At 41.8% G+C, this 16,656-nt stretch overlaps 1 protein-coding gene across 1 annotated transcript; it reads left to right on the forward strand.

Moving 5' to 3' along the window:
• Positions 1-2,163: 2,163 nt before the first annotated feature.
• Positions 2,164-16,384, forward strand: XRCC2 (X-ray repair cross complementing 2). Its single transcript, XM_051768311.1, has 3 exons — positions 2,164-2,274; positions 6,586-6,667; positions 12,319-16,384. The coding sequence occupies exons 1-3, from the start codon at positions 2,236-2,238 to the stop codon at positions 13,032-13,034; spliced, it is 837 nt and encodes a 278-aa protein (XP_051624271.1). The 5' UTR covers positions 2,164-2,235; the 3' UTR covers positions 13,035-16,384.
• The last annotated feature ends 272 nt before the right edge of the window (positions 16,385-16,656 follow it).

Here is a 16,656-nt window from a genome sequence, read left to right on the forward strand (position 1 = left end):
TGCTGATGTGCAATCTGCCTATCAAGGTGACCAGTATCTTTGATTAACACATTACTATTTCAAGCAATTAAATATACTTTTTTTTTTTTACTGCTCAGGTGAATTCAATGCTTTTACCCTCTCTCTGTTGAATGTTGGTTGATCTCCATTGAACTGTGACACTTCATCTTGCATTAAACTGTAATAGCAAAACTGTGTTCACCCATGCAGTAGAAGAGCTTCCATAGAACCCTACTGGGATACTCACAGGAGTAAGTAATGAGGTAGGAGTGGGCTTCAGTCAACTGGCATTTATCTCTGCTGTATATTTTACAGCCCTAAATTCAAGTGGCAATCACTTTTAAAAAATTAGTGCAATGTCTTTAATTAGAGGAGAAGAGCAACCAAGAACCTATAATTATCAAAAAAAATCCCAAACCAACCCAAATGTAGTTGATGCAGTGAGTAGTGCCTTTGTCATAAGTCACAGCGAGTCCACTCTGTCCTTGGGCTAGGTCACTCATCAGTCAGCTTCAAGGGCAATCACTACTAATTGACAAGTCTTTTGAACTCTTCTAGTGGCCCAAACCACTGAGGTGCTGTAAGAATAGTCAGACGTGCAGCTCTTAAAGTTGTCTGTCCTTTATGCTGGCAGAAAAGAAACTTCCTTCAGTACAATTAAACGAAAAGTATTGCAGTTCCATTTTTGTGCCATGTGTCCCCTCCACGCAGCCATCCAAGTCTATATCACTAGAGAACCACCTTCCATGCTCTTGATAATTTTGCATGTGTATCCATACACAGAAAAGAAGAAAGGCTACTACAGCTGTGCAGAGAGACCATCTCCCTTCTGTACTGTAATGAGCAGAATTAGGACTGGACTTCTAAAGTAGGGCTTTGACTTGGGTTAAATCTGGCTGGAAGCATTCATCTGAAACCTGAATTAGTCAGATGGCAACAAAAGGGTGTTCTCAATTGGAGCTGTGTATTTTGGGCTTAAAAAGGGTTGAAAGAGTAAACAAAGATGACACCTTGCATCTGAGGTTAGATTTTCTGATTGTGGTGCATTCGGGACCAAGCCAATAGAAACTCTTTCATATAGGCAAACGTGATTTCTTTGAAGGAACAGAGAACTCCACCACCAGTTTCTCCTTGTAACTGTAAGGACGTGCAGTATCACCGATAACCTCTGTAGACCCAAAGAGATCATATCTTCACAGCTCTTTGATATGCAGATACTGGGAGCTGCTATTCTTATCCTGCTGGTTTTGCACTTAGCCTATGGAAAACACAAACTGGTTCTCCCATGCTTTCCCTGTGCCCATCCCTCTTGCCTCCCCAGGTGGCACAACATCAGCAGACAGGTCGTAGTCCTCAGGGGGAGCAGATCCTGCTGCCGGCCGCGAGCACAGAGCTGACATGAGGGACTAGCTGGACATCGGCTCCTGCCCCAGGGTGTCACACAAGCCCAGTTCATTACAGGGACATATTTAAAACATCCCTTTTAATTTAAGCCATAATTGATAGCTGGCTTTGGCAAAGATTCCAAGGCGTCAAGAGTTTAATTGCGGCCACGCGAATGAGCTTCCCTTGAGTCACGGCTACCCCAGTGTCACAGAGGAGCATCCTCTGAGTCACACCAACCCAGCCACCTGCCCCATTTCATCAGGAGCAGGAAAAAAATCCCACAAAAACCTATAAAAAGATGGATCCTTAAAATAAATAAACAGCCACATTGATGTGCAGGTCAGCCTCTTCTCTCAGGCAGCCAGTGACAGGATGAGAGGACATGGTCTTAAGTTGCACCAGGGGAGGTTTAGGTCGGACATTAGGAGGAATTTCTTCACAGAAGGGTGATTAGACATAGGAATGGGCTACCCAGGGAGGTGGTGGGGTCGCCATCCCTGGAGGTGTTTAAGGACAGACTGGATGTGGCACTGAGTGCCACATGGCCTAGTTGACATGGTGTTGTTCAGTCATAGGTTGGCCTCGATGGTATCAGAGGTCTATTCACACGTTGATTCTGTGATTCTCCCTGCACTAGCCAAGGAATCCCAAACCACGTAGGATGGGCAGGCGGGTGGCCGCCAGTAGAGCCCGCGGCGGGACTCGAACCCGCGACTCCTCAGACCGGGGGCTCCACCCCGCGCCCCCGGGGGGCCGAGCCGCGCAGGCGCAGACGGGGCGGCCGGGCGGGGGCGCTGCGGGGCGGCGGGATCGGGACGGGGATCGGGATCGGCGGCCCCTGAGCCCGCCATGGGTGACGCGCCCCGCAGGGCGGAGTCGGGCACGCAGGTGAGGCACTGCCCTCGCCCCCGCCTCGGCCCCCTCAGCCGCGGGGCCCGGGCGGGGAGGGCCGGGCGAGGCCGCAGCCGGGGGAGGGGGAAGCGCCGGGCGCTCCCCAGAGCGCCCTTGGGGGAGCGCCCGCGGAGCCTCCCGAAGGGCCGGGGTGTGCGGGAAGGAGCGGGGGGAGAGTTCAGCCGCCTGGAGGGCTCCATGGAGGGTTTCCGTGGGTGGCAGCGGCTCCAGGCGGGATCAGGGTCCCGGGCGTCCCTGCCCTGCCTGTGTGGGGATGCGGGTGGGCGCCGGGGCAGGCGGGTCGGGTGTCTCGGGAATTCTTTGTAAATGTTCCCTTCGCTCTCCCATCCCGAGAGTGGGTGCCTAAGGAAGAAGGGCTTTGAGGAAGGTTTGGTTTAAACGTTTGGACTTGGTGATCTTAAAGGTCTCTTCTAGCTTTAGCAATTCTATGATTCTGTAAGTAAAGAGTACGGAACGTGGAATTGCTTTCCTGCTCTTAGGAGAAAAAGGGTTTGAGTTCGGGGGTTTGTTGCCTTTGTTTTTGGTTTGGTTTGGGGGTTTTTTTCCCTGCTGGATGGCGTATTTGTTAGAAACTTCCACTTGCCATCATCAACTTAATTGCTTGGAGATTTATGTGTAACTATCAGAATACATCAAATAGTTCATATAGAAACGTAGAAATATGTGGTAATATTTATTTCTTGATAAATCTCCATGTTTTTTCAGTGGCTCTTAAGCCCTTTTGACACTCATAAAAAAAAAAAAATAGTACCAGATGCCCACTATCAGCAAATGGATATGAATAAAGGACATGAGTTGTGCTATGTCCAAGGGGGTGAATGCATTTATTTGTCCATGGAGTGGTGCCAGCAGGGAATACACATGGCATCAACTGGCTGCAATGGATGGATAGCCAGCCTGGACCGAGGGAGGAACTGATAACCGATGGGTTGAGAATGGTTAATGTATGAATACATGGTCCAGAAAAAAAATGGTAAAAGCCCTTGAAACAGAAAACACTTAATTTAAAACAATACTTCCTCAAATAGCCTCCTGCATATAAGATCAGGTTATCCTGGAACAACAGTCTTGTACTCTTATTATTCAATATAATTAATACGACAAATTAGAACTTCTCACAAAACACCTTTGGTGTATCACAGTAAAATTAATGATAAATTGCTTGCATATGTCTTCATGCCCAAAGTTTACAAAAGCTCAGTCAGAGCGGTTATAGTGGTTGAAAATTAAGTTTTGTCTCGTACTCAAGATAGGTTTGTATGCGTAAACAGCCTGTAGGTTAGCTCACAGCCTCTAACAGAGCTGGAGTATTTGATTTGAATTTCTTTAACATTTTAATGAAGTAATCTCTCATTCCTGACAAGACCTACATGTGTTCTTCCATTTATGCATAGCTCTGTTGAAACCAGTAAAGCATAAGCACATCATGTATTAGTCAGTGGGGCTGTCCAAATGCATATTTGTTTATTAAAAATTTGATAAATTATAAAAGGCATAGTTGAAATATTTGAGTCCCATCAGCCTTGTCATTAATGAAATTTAACCTACCTGCTGTCTGACTCTTCTGTATAACTTGTTTTCTACACGTGACTGCACAGATGTGCAGTTTCTTGCTGGCATAATTACATTTGAAGAACACCTAAGAGTGAAGACCTACCACTAGCAGGTTGCTAAAAGGTGGTGTTTTGTGTAAAAGAAGATGAAAAGAGGCTTATGAAAGAATAAATGAGCATCTGCAGTTAGATTATGGAATCTGAAATCTCTAGTACATAAGTGATATTGCCTTGGGGTTTTTTTCCCAAGCCCTTCCAACTCAAAACTCTCTTCTGCAGTGCTGTGTGCTGTACAGCATCTGTGGCAAAGCCTGGGACACCTGATGTTCACCCTCCAGATTAACCTTTAAATCCTGTAGATTTCCCCTCCTCCTCATTTTACACATGAATATGTGGGGAGGCAAAATGGAAATGCTGCCCTGGAACAGAGCCAGGGTGGCTTTTGCCGATTTGGAAAGCCCTGTGCTGTCCCTGCCTGGAATGCGGGCAAAGGTGAGGGGATTGCCTGTCTGGAGCCTCATCTCAGCTTCGCCTCCATCACTTCTGCTCTGGTGTGGACAAACCTTTGTGAGAGTTGAAGGAAAATTGTTCCTCTTTCTGCCAGGAACCCCGTTGCTCCCAGCACGACATTAATGAGGCAAGTGCCTTTGGAGATTCTGCTTCAGATCTCGGAAGTAAATACAAGTTTGATAAAAACACAGGTGCACTATCATCAGCAAATTACCATAAATTACCTACATGAGCAGTGCTCAGAGTAAGCACCTGTAGTTATTTAAAATTAATATATAAACTTGTCATTTAAATAACTGCAGATTCATGTTTAAATGATGCCCATCAATCTACCATGTGTTTCCAAAGCTCTGGCAGTAAGCTTTAAGAGGTGACAGTCTAAGAGGAGACATGGGCTCATTGTTTCAGAAGAAATAAACTACAGGGGATGTATTTGTTAATGTAGAAATAAATTTAGGAGCAGGAGGCTGCAGAAATGTGTTTAGCCCAGCAATAGTTGTGACTCCTGGACCCAGCAGTGCCCGTGATCCAGCCCCTTGTTATCCCAGAGTGCTGGAGAGGTGCTTCCTCTGCTAAGAAGCAAAGAGCATCAGCAAGCAGCAGCCTGTGGTGGTTTTCCTCTTTCTCTCAACTCCCACTGCTGGATGAGGGGGTGAATTCCCAGCCCTTCTAGCCAGGGGCCAGGGCCAGGCACTGGCAGCTGCTTGCACAGAAGAGCTGCACATGTAGGGTCTTTCTTGGTAGTTGAGATCTGGTTTATATGTCCCAAGATACATTCCTGTATTCTTGTGTACATATGTCCATTTGGATTTTTCCTTTGTCTGGGTCACAGAACCCTACTGGTTCCCAAAATACTCCAGAGCTCACCATGTGAGTGTTTTCTGTGCTGCACAAATATGTGAAATGTAATGGGAGGATCCACAGTGCCAAGCAAGGTCAATTCAAGTGTTTTTCTGGCCCTTCAGTGGACGAGTCAGAAAACTCTCCTGGATAGGTGTGAGTGGGCCAAGGCAAACATGCTGACATTTTGTTAATGGAAGGGACCATTAAAATGTCAATGAAAACGTCACACATTCCCATCGTGACCACTTGAAGTAAATTCAGGGCCATTTAATGGAGTTTTATTCTACTATGAAAGGCAAACACAACTCTTTAAAAAACTGTTAAGACAATTCAGAGCAAGTGTTGCTTGTGGATGTGGCATAGAGGAAAGCAAGAGAAGGCAGCAGGTGTTTAAAGGTGTGTGCTTACTGCTGGTTTGGTCTTGAGGAGGATGGGATAAAGCTGAACAGGATTTGTTTTGTTCAGATCGTTAAATGACAACTGGATGTGTTGGAGAATGAAGTATTTGGCACCAGGGTACGTGCTCTGGTGACACTGAGTATCCCAATAATGTCCTTTCTCATGTGTAGGGAATACATGTGGGGAATAACAGCTCTGGTACTGGGGGAAATGTTAGTTCTTGGTTTATGCAGTGTACTAGAATTACTAATAACACAGGTTATGTGAATACCTGTCTACTTGCTATGCAAATACCTCTCCATTTAAGAAACTGTCCATGAACTTTGAACTAATTTGTTTTACAATGGTCTTGGTTTACAAGGGGCTTTGGAGAACATGCTTTACAAATTCAAGCTTGCTTTAGAAAGGTTCTTGCAGGGCCACTGGTGACTAATTACTTTTGATCATTCTTAATCCATACTCTGTTTGAACAAGTAACTATGATATAATAGGATTGCAGCCCAGAGGAGTCCTGTGTAACTTTTCAGGTGAAATGCACATGGTTTTACTTAAAAATACTCAAAGGGACTGACTCAGGAGATTGATAATGGGTAAGGTTTCACCTCTCAACCAGTAGTTTTTTGTGAAGGTGGTGGTTGTTACAAATGATCTTCTTTCCCTTTGTTCTTCCCAGTGGCAGCACTGCTGTGTACCAGAGGCAGTCCCTCTTGCTAATCTACCTGTGCAGCTTTTCTTTTTAAGCTTTTATTTCCCCTAATATATCCACTCCTCATTGCCATTGAATCCGTGTGCTCATTGTTTGTGAGGATGGAACCGCCTGTAGTCCAGACTATATGTTTCCACGTGTATTTTTGAAAACATTTTTAAAATCAGGCTAATCTTTTGATATAGGGCTGTCATGGAAAACTGTCAGATTTAGGGTTTATTCCTTAGGTCCATTATTTTGAGTTAACAGTGTGTCTCTCTCTCTTGTCATTAAAAGCTGCTGGCGCGACTCGAGGGCAGAGGCTCTCTGAAGAATCTGGAACCTTATCTGTTTGCTGAGGAAGGATCTCCTGTTCATGGTAAAAATGTGTCTTTATCCCATTTATGGAAAAACGTCCGTGTAAAAGTGCTCTCAGAGCAATGTGACAGACATCATCTTACAAGTAGATGATTTTGCCCTGGATCAAAATTTTAATTGTTGATGTATTTCTATGCAAACTAGATAAAATGGAATGATGCAAAGTCACCATTCCAAACATTATTAAGTGGACTTTAAAGTCTGCTTCATGCATATCAAAACACAGGTGTAGGTGAGTAAGTACCAAGCACATTGGTCAGTTTTTAGTAGTTTTACACCATTTTGTTGTAGAGTCTGTCATTAAACCTCTTAGTTTTTTTTAGTCAGTGGTCTAAACATCCACCACAAAGTCATAACTGCAGAAATTTGCAAAGAACATGAGGTTCAGTGAATAGCAAAGAGTTCAGTGATGTAGAGTGGTCTGGAAAATTTAGGATAAGGGGCATGAGCAAACAGTACTTTTCAATAAAGCCAAGTCATCAAGCCATTTAGTTGTGGCCTGAAAAATCCTAATTATACTTAGATGGAACTTTTGAAACAATTCCATTGTGGACATAGGCACTAATCAGCTGAATGAGTTCATGGGCAATGTTTGGATCAACGTGGCTCATGGAGAATTTCAAACTGGAGAAATCAAGCAACCTCCCAATGACACCAGTACTACAAGTTTAAAGGAGATTCTTCTAGGAAGAAGTTTTAAGGTCAAAATTGGATGTTTTTATGAGCTAAATAGAAACTAACACACTTTTCAGGAAGTCAGACTGGTTTTCCAGATTGTGTGAAATTCCTTGAATTTCATAATGGAAGAGACGACTCCGATTACACAAAATTAGAAATATGTAGGAAAAAAGGCCCATGAATGGCAAAATGCAAGGATCTTGTGGGTGAGGTACTACTGTTGTGGAATGAATGTATGAGTGAGTGGATTTAATATGGCAAGTGTGTGGCTGCAGTGGTTATCAGCACACTTGTCTGCAATTTGAATTCCTGCAAATGTAGAAGGTTCAGAAGAAATAGCAGAAAAAGCAATAAAAAGAATCAGCATAATTGGAGGAGAGGTGATGCTTAGTCTACAAACACAGTCACTGTGAGACTATCCCTGTGTTGTTTTGCAGCACTTGAGAATACCTATGGGGTTTAGCAGTATATGATTCCTGCCCCAAAAGTTTCAAATGTGACATAACAAGGATAAAGGGCAGAGAAATACTGGTAAGCCAGTGCAAGTGGAGCACAGAAGAATATTTAAATACTCTCAATTCTGAAGCTCTTTGTTATCCACAGGAAGAATTAAGAAACAGTAAGGAAATTGGTATATGTTTCACAAGGCTCTCAAATTCTTAATTATTTTAAAAGATGAGATCTTTATGTTTTAAAAAAATGCACTAATAGAAAGTGCTGGTATTTTAGTCTGGGATTTTTTCAAGTTAACTTTACACACGAGAAACAGATGTTTGAGATTAAACTGGCCATGTTCTGGTTGAACAGACTTTAAGAAGCCTTCTCGAGGGTTAGTAATTGCCCGAAGTCCACAGCATTACATAATTTCATGTCAAATTATTTGCTTTGCTCTTAAAGTTAAGTAGGTTGTTCATGTCTGTCCAAAGACTGTTCCAGAACCTCAGTTCTAAGATGGCTGGAAACCTTATAAAATTCATCACTGGTTTCTCTGTGCCAACAGAGTTATTGAGCTTTTGAAGCACTTGTATTTTTCTTCTGCATTGAACAAATGGCATCAATTATTACCCATAATTTGCCATGCTTTTTGGCTGACATCAATGAAGCTGCCTAACATATTAGCACAGATCTTTAGCTGTATACATAAATTGTCTTCACTTTCTATTACGTTTTTGCTTTGTCTTTTAATACCACGGTATTCATTTGAGCCCATGTGTTGTTTTGATGTGTGTTCTCATTATTCAGTCCTAAATCCCCACTGAAGACCTTCCTCTCCATTTGTCATGAAGTTGACTTTTAGTGGGTCACTGTGGAATGCTGTGATAGATTGCCCACGAAGTCTGTACTGAACAGCTCTTAATCTAAAATGCTGTGATTAAAGTAATGCAAGGACCTAAATTTTATTTTTCTTTATGGTATTTAAAACAAACACATACATGAAATTTCAGTAAACTACCAAATGTTACGTTGTAGTTAAGTGTTCCTTACGTGCACGTCAGAGTACTATAAAATAGGGACAGGTAATATAGCTAATGCTTCTAATTATGATGGACTTGCATATTTAAGAACACATAAGCACATTAATTACATACCATTTAAGCTCTTCTGGAATGGAGCAAAAGTGACACAAGCTTTAAATAATCTTCCCCTATTGCCAGTCATATTTCCCCTGTGCCTGTGGCATGAAGGTGTGGGTGTCAGTGTAAAGCTCTGATGTTCAGCAATAGCGTGACACCCAACATTAACTTGGAATAAATATTGGGCCCTTCTACTTCACTTATAAATGGTATAAATATTAGCGACAGCTTCTGCACACTGCTGTAAATCACCAGCCCAGTAACTTCAAGGTATGGGATGATGTGAAATCCACAGAGTTATTGCTGAGTATTCCAACAGCCTGTGTGGAACTGCGGTGTCAGAAAATAGTTTAGCCAGCATTTGATGGTGGAATGATTGCAGACAGAAACAAGGCTCCTCTCATTCAAAAGGTAACACCGAATCGATGACCAGGACTGAGCACAAAGTTTCAGTTAAAAATATATTAGTGTTGTGTAAATATTTACATTTATGCAGCATCATTTAGCTTATCCTGCACGCTGGTTCACAGCAGTGGACTATTATTCTCTTTAGTCTGCCCATCGTGGGCCAGTTCAAGCTACCATGAGCCAAGCAATGTGTTGAGTGACTTCTTGAATTCATCACTGCTGAATTTCATATGAAATCACTCTGCTTATCCATCTCCATCTGTTAAGTCTTTGCAAACTTAAGTCTTTATTAACCCAATTAGTTTGTCTTCTACATGTTTTGCCAAGCTAATGGAACGTTCATCTACTGATATGTTTAACGTCTGCCAACACCTGTTCTAATAGAAAAAATTCCCATTAACCTTCTTCCATGTTTAAAGTGTCTGTTCCTCCTCTCCCTCTCAGCCTGTTCTCATCCTGTGACAGTGTCTTTTTACTAATCCTCCTTTCAAAGTTATTTTGACGTTAATGGCTCATGCTAGCATTGATCACTCAGTTTCTTCTGTGACCTATTGTGAGGGTGTCAGAGGCTTCTTGAAAACATTGCTGGCCTCACTTCCTCCTCTGCTGTGTCATGGTTTGTCCTCTCTGATCCAGAGGAATGAATTTCTCCTCTTATCTTACTCTAACAGCCTGGTTGCTAATTCAATGAAACCCTACATTTATAGATGTTGCTATAAATGGCTTCTGTTTTGCACCCATTCTTCTTGTGGGCAACCTCTGGGATAATCAGGAAGGCACAGAAATCCCCAGCCCTCTTGAGGTTTTCTTGCAGTCCAAGCTGTTACTCTTTTCAAAGTAACTCCAGTGTCTTGGTCAAACTACAGTGCAGCTGTGTATCTTTTTCAGCAATGTTGAACAAACTTTGAGGGGTGCTTGGCTGTCTTGCTGTCAACATTTATAAACCACCACCACAAAAACTTCTCAGACTGATTTTTATCATTCAATTTTTAGAATTTTTACTTAAGTAAGTTTAGTAGTTCTGCCAATAACAAAATCTCATCCAGTGTTATTCTGTAGCACACAGGCATCCTGTTAGAGCATCTTCAAATGGAAAAAGTGGAGCATTTATTTCCCAGAATAACTTTTTGAATCAAATAGGTCATATTTTGCTGTAAAGGCAGGTGAGGCACCTGTATTGCATGTTGGCCCCATTCACTTACTGGTGTGGATTCAGAAATGCCAGTCAGGGTGGCACAAAGCCAGTGGCAGACAGAAGATACACTTTGTACCTTAACAAGAGGTACCTTGCACAATTGCTCTAAAATATTTCAATAGATGAAATATGAGGGAATGACCTACCAGGACATTTAGGAGGAGTTCTCCCAAGCTGCTGTCTCACCCTACCAGGGCGTGGTTAGGTCGCTGGCACAGGCTGTGTGACAGCAGAGCAGCCACTGGCTGAAAGTGCCAGAGTTGGACATTTGACCCCTGGACAGGAAGAGAAAATGAAGATTTGTGTCCCAGCAAATGTAGTGGTCTTTCATCTCAAAAGTGGGTGAGCCATTTGAAACAGCTAAGTAAAGGTTTGGGAGACAGTCAAGCTTTTTAATAAATTTTGAAGTACCAGAAATTCATAGGAATGGAATTGCAGTCGTGGAGCAGCAGGAATCCCATTATGGAGAGGCGGGCAGTGTGAGTGCCACGGAAATGGGCAGGCTTGTCACATCAGGTGTAAATTGCTTTTAATGCTTGCAAAAGGTGAAGTAAGAGCTTGGTTTCTTCCCCACCACCCTCATCCTGAGCTGCATCTTGACATTATACACGCTTGTGAACAAGGACATCCTCTGGAAGTTGAGCAGTGACTTGAAAAACCCTGTTAACTCGGGCAGGCACAAACACGTTTAAGGAAAGTTGCAATTAATTCTCTACTCTCACATCTCCCTATGAAAAGCTGTTATGCCATTTGCACTTGCCAAGGCCATGGAAATCTCTCACCTTCCTGCAATTACAGTTGTGTGATTCTCCTTACTGCACGTATTTACCCTTCTGCCTAAAATCCAAAATGTCATAAATAAAAAATCCAGTTCCCAAAATTAAGAATTTATAAAACACGACTAATAAATTAATGTTTTTTAGATTCTGGCTCAAGACATCAGGAGACTTTGGATAAGACTTAAAAATAGCTTGCATTCACATCCAACAAAAGAACTGGTTTCCTAATGAAGTGGAATGCTGCTTTTAATTAACATTTTAAATTTATGTGAGATGTATTTTACTGACCCACATGGATGAAGCAATTGGGCTGAATCCTTTTATGAACGGAGATCCTTTGTTTCAGACAGAGGTGTTGCCTGGAGTTGAAGGAATCTGAGTCCCCTTTGTCAAAAAAAGCAGTTTCATATTATGATCAGCACAGAAGAATATAAGTGCTAAATAAACCTACTGGTGTTCTCTTCACCAGTCACAGATTCCTGTGGGTATCTTGTGACATGTGCAGGTACTGAACAAGCTTATAGAAGACATGAAATGCTGAAGGACAGGCTGTGCTGTAAAAATAGATGTGCCAACATGATTTGGACCTCTGATATATCAATTTTGTTATGTTTTGCTTGTCCTTTTTAATTTATTCCTTGATTGTGTGTGCATAATGTAGATGGTTTCTTAGCCACTTCTGTATAACATCTTCCTCCTCTGCTTTCATCGACCTGTGATGGTACCAATGAAATCCAGTTGCCAACCTTTCACTGATACTGGTGTCCTAGGTGCTATTGGCAGAGGTTTTCAACCTTTGTTCCCAGCTGATTTTTTCGACTTTAGAGGCCTTTCTTGAAAATTGAAATGTCTCTTTGTAGATGCTAACGAGGATTTAAACATTTTTAATGCATAGCAAACTTTCCAAAATGCATGTTCCAATTTGAGGAATAGCAAGTATTGGTTCAGTAAACACTGAGAAGTGACCCTGGGCTATAAGTGCTCTTACCTGATAACGTGCTGCCTTGTTTTTGAACAGGAGACATCATTGAATTCCACGGGGCAGAAGGAACAGGAAAAACGGAAATGCTCTATCACCTCATAGCCCGCTGCATCATTCCAAAGTCAGGAGGAGGGCTGGAAGTGGAAGTCATGTTCATTGACACAGACTACCACTTCGACATGCTCCGCCTGGTTACCATTCTGGAGAACAGGCTGGCACAAAGGACGGAGGAAATGATAAAGCAGTGCCTGGGAAGGCTTTTCCTTGTGAACTGCAATAGCAGCACTCAGTTACTGCTCACTCTCTACTCTTTAGAAAACCTGTTTTGTGCTCACCCCTCGCTCTGTGTTCTGCTTTTAGACAGTATATCAGCTTTTTATTGGATAGACAGAAGCAACGGAGGGGAGAGTCTTACCTTGCAGGAGATGAATCTGAAGAAATGTGCCAGCTTTCTTGAAAAGCTTGTGAGACAGCACCACTTGGTCCTCTTTGCAACAACACAGACACTTATGCAGAAATCTGCAAACTCTGCAGAAGGCTTTTTCCCTTTAAAACTTCCACATGAAACTGATACAGACTATAGACCATATCTTTGTAAATCGTGGCAACAAATGGTAACCCACAGGATATTTTTCTCTAAGCAATGTAGTTCTGGCAACAGCAATGGTTTTACAGTCATTTCTTGCCACCTCAAAAGAAACCAGGTAGTAAAACGTTCATTTAGTGTTGCAGAATGTGGAGTTCAGTTTTAACTTCAGTTTGTAAACCTTTAGCAACTCTTGGTGCTTAGCACCTGATTAGGTCTAAGTAGTTTCTGGTACCTTTAAAACTAGCTGGTTGTTGCTGAGTGCTTAAGAATTTTTGTCACCATTTTCTTAAAATTTAGTGACATTTTTGTTCATGCTTAACCAAAGACACATTAAACTCCAAGTACCCTTCAGTAATCTAACCTGTGTGATATGTGGCCAAATGCACTGATTGAATTTCTGGGTCTTGCTGCTTTACACCCCTTCTCTTCCAAGCTCCAGCAGTAGGAGCGTGGTTTGGTCCCTGGGGGAGGCTGTGGAGAGGCGAGAGTTCACTTTATAAACATTGGCCTTGGTTTGTTCCCTGTAGCCGTGGGCATAAGAAATGTATTCACCTCTTTGCCTGAAGAAGGGGATTCATGGTCACAGCCTGTGAAGTGGTGGCAGTCCTGACTCTGCTGCTCCAGGGTCGCAGACACTCTGTTTCCATTGGCATGTTCTGGGAGGAGCAGGGATTGCAGGTGTTCTGGCCTTTACAAACATCTGGGTTTGAAAAATCTACACCCATCTCAGAAAAAGAGGCCTGATTTCCATAACTGAAGGTAAACTAAAGACCCAGTTCTGGGTACCTGTGAGTTTGTGCTACATGCAGCAAATAGTTTAGCTTTTGAAAATAATTAAGTGCTGGTTATGGGTTGTTTGGGATGGGTGTGTGGGGGTTTTTTCGTTGTTGGGTTTTTTTTTTAAATGATGTACAGACATTTTTTCTCTCTTCCCTCCCTTGTTATTCCTTCCCACTTCTTTCCCTGCCCCCACTCTCTCTAAGAAATCCAGGAATGCCATGCCTCTGGTCTTTACCAATATGTATTTGCCACATGTAGAACATTTGTGTGCAGGATTTGGCATGCAACATGTTGCAATTCTGGCAAAGAAGATTCGGGATTTATGGAAAATGCCCTACAGTTCTGGCAAAGAATACCATATTATTTATGAACCTAGAGTGCCCTTTGAAAGCTTCAAAGTGCTTTACAAGAAAGAAAATTGCACACAGAACATTATTTAATACAAAAACTTACATTAGCTTACAAATTCAAATTACTCAAACATGGGGGAAATATTTCTCACAGCGATATTCGTTCAGTCATGTTGCACAGCACGTTTTATAGTTTAGATTGAGCAGATTATTAACAAAAATGCATGTTAAAAAGTATCTAGCTCTTTTGAGTATCCATCTTTTTGGGGAAGGTGCCTAAAAAACTCTGTTGTGAGACACCTACCTTTGAATTTCCCGACTTCTGAGGCAGCTTTTTCAAGCTGAATGTATGTCTGGATTCCCAGCTGTGTATAGTTCATTTACCCTCTTGTGTCTGTTCACAATGAGTTCAGTTTAATTATTCTTTCTGTAGGAAAACTTCCTTTTTCCCCCCCTTCATTTCAAACCTTCCATCTGATCACTTCTTCACACCGTCTGTTCCTTTACTGTGACACGAGTGAACTTTGCCTTTTCAGCATCTCCACAGAGCTGATGAGTTTTTAGACTGTGGTTTCATGTGTGCTTTCTCTTCCATCAAAACATGTATTTTAATTCAGACTTGCATAAGTACACAAATACATGAAAAAATATACAGCAACAATTTAGCCTAGACTGGACCTGAGTTAGGTGGTTTACCATGAGTAGGCATTTCCACGAGGAATTATTATAAAAGGCTTTCTTGAATTTTTTCTAAAAAAGAACAGGAAGGTTCAAGTAGAACTACAGAGCTCTAAAATATGAAAATTATAGGAATATGTAATTTCTACTAGGAAAAAAGCAGCCCTCTTTCTATTGGAGAATACAGCTCCACTGATTATTAACTGCTTCAGAAAATCATACTTGCTAAAAAATATGCTTGAGAAAAAAACCCAATAGATATGTTCCAGCATTCCCATCTGGAAAAAATGCTTTTATATTATTCACAATGTAGTTTGTATTTTGCATTGTACTACAGAAGAAATGCCTAAATTGAATGGAAGCCGAAGTTCCAGTTGATCAAAAAGAGCACCTCAGGAAATTTCGAAATTTCCCGGTTTTATTTTTGCTTTGAATGCAGACAGATTTTTTTAATTTTCTGATAATTGTAATGTTCATGCTCTGCACATTTGTTTTAGCTGAATAGCAAGCCTGGATTTCAAGGTGCTGAACATCTACATATCCCTGTAATACTACAGGAGGGATAGGCAGTATGCAATCTGGGAGTGCGCTGACCTCAACCTCTGCCAAAATTATGCCATTTGGAAAAATGAACCTTTAGGATACAAGTCTAAGAAAGATGCAGTGATAAAGAACCTGGGAAGCAGCAATTTTGTTTGTACGTTAATGCACTGCGAGTATGGAAAAGGGAGTTCACCGTTTTCTGAATGGAGAATTTTCTCAGAATTTTGTACAAAACTTGCGGTTAGCGGAGAGTGCAGTTTGTCACTGTGAGCTGGGAACGGTATTTTAAACATAGCATAATACTTAGTCTGTGCTATTAAATGCAGATTCTCCTCTTTCACCCAGACCCAAGTTACCACCCCGTCTCCATCCCACTGTCTCACCTGGAGTGCCCTGTGCTGCTGCAGCTCAGACTCCCAGGGAGGAAGCTCATTTTGGGTTAGTAGGTCTGTGCTGCTGGAAATCAGCCCTGCAGAAGGGGGTGGAATGCATGTATTCCTAAACTCCAGTGTAGCCAGGTATTTCTTAGAAATGAAAATCCTTTCATGTCAGTGCCGTTGTTCTTCAGCTCAGTGTGGTATTGTTAAGGCTTTTGTAGGCATAGGAACTTTTTACATTCCATAGAGTTTTTGTTTGTTGCTTCATATGCAACATGGAATTAAAGCAACAAGCTTGAAATGAAGAGGAACTAGTCCACCCTTCACCCCCATCCTTCTTATAATTCTTAGCAAAACTAAATTAAGGTATTTTGCAGGTTTTATATTTATTTTCAGCTAAACTAGTGTTTCTATGGACACCTGAAAAGAAAATGTGGGGTTTTATATCCAGTAAAAAGTTCTTTGTACGCCTAGGCTTTTATAGAGCAAATAAAATACAAATAACAGTTTCGCTTGGTTTAAGTTTGTACTTGCAAAATAAAATTCAAATTTCCTTTTTCTTACATAACTGATTCCAGCCACTTAGTTTGGAAATGGCAGAAGATAAAGGTTCTCCTGTGGAAACATACCTGCAGTTTTATTTTTGCTGGAGAGTTATGGGCAAAGGCAAAAAAAATACCACTTTGATGGCTGCTGTATAGAAGGCTTGGACTGTGTCCTGCAGAGAAACATGACTTTTAACTTTTATGTGGCTGCTCTAATAAAATGTCTCTTGAACCTCTTTATTCAAATGTATTTTTGATATGCAGTTACCATACTGGGTCAATGGGCAACATCACTTTGCAATCAGCCAGCCTTTTGCCAAACTTAACATCCACCTCAGGAGAAAGCTGTGCCACAGCACCAAACTTCAACTCCTGTAGGAAATGGCAGTGAATTCTCACCTGTGTAAAAGCTGCAGACAGTTGTGATGTTTCCAGCAGTAGCACAGGACTTGTGTGTTTCCTAGAAAAGGGGAAACATTCAAAGGGCTTGGAAGACTTTGGCAGTGGAAAAA

Source organism: Manacus candei, unplaced genomic scaffold (assembly GCF_025592945.1).
Source record: "Manacus candei isolate 608988 ecotype Guabito, Panama unplaced genomic scaffold, ASM2559294v1 h1tg000094l, whole genome shotgun sequence".
Taxonomy (NCBI): domain Eukaryota; kingdom Metazoa; phylum Chordata; class Aves; order Passeriformes; family Pipridae; genus Manacus; species Manacus candei.

Excerpts from the sequence above, each read along its gene's own strand:
- XRCC2 (XM_051768311.1), top strand. The coding sequence starts at position 2,236 with ATGGGTGACGCGCCCCGCAGGGCGGAGTCGGGCACGCAG. Across the intron at positions 2,275-6,585 it reads GGGCGGAGTCGGGCACGCAG|CTGCTGGCGCGACTCGAGGG; the intron begins GTGAGGCACTGC and ends TGTCATTAAAAG. Across the intron at positions 6,668-12,318 it reads GGAAGGATCTCCTGTTCATG|GAGACATCATTGAATTCCAC; the intron begins GTAAAAATGTGT and ends GTTTTTGAACAG.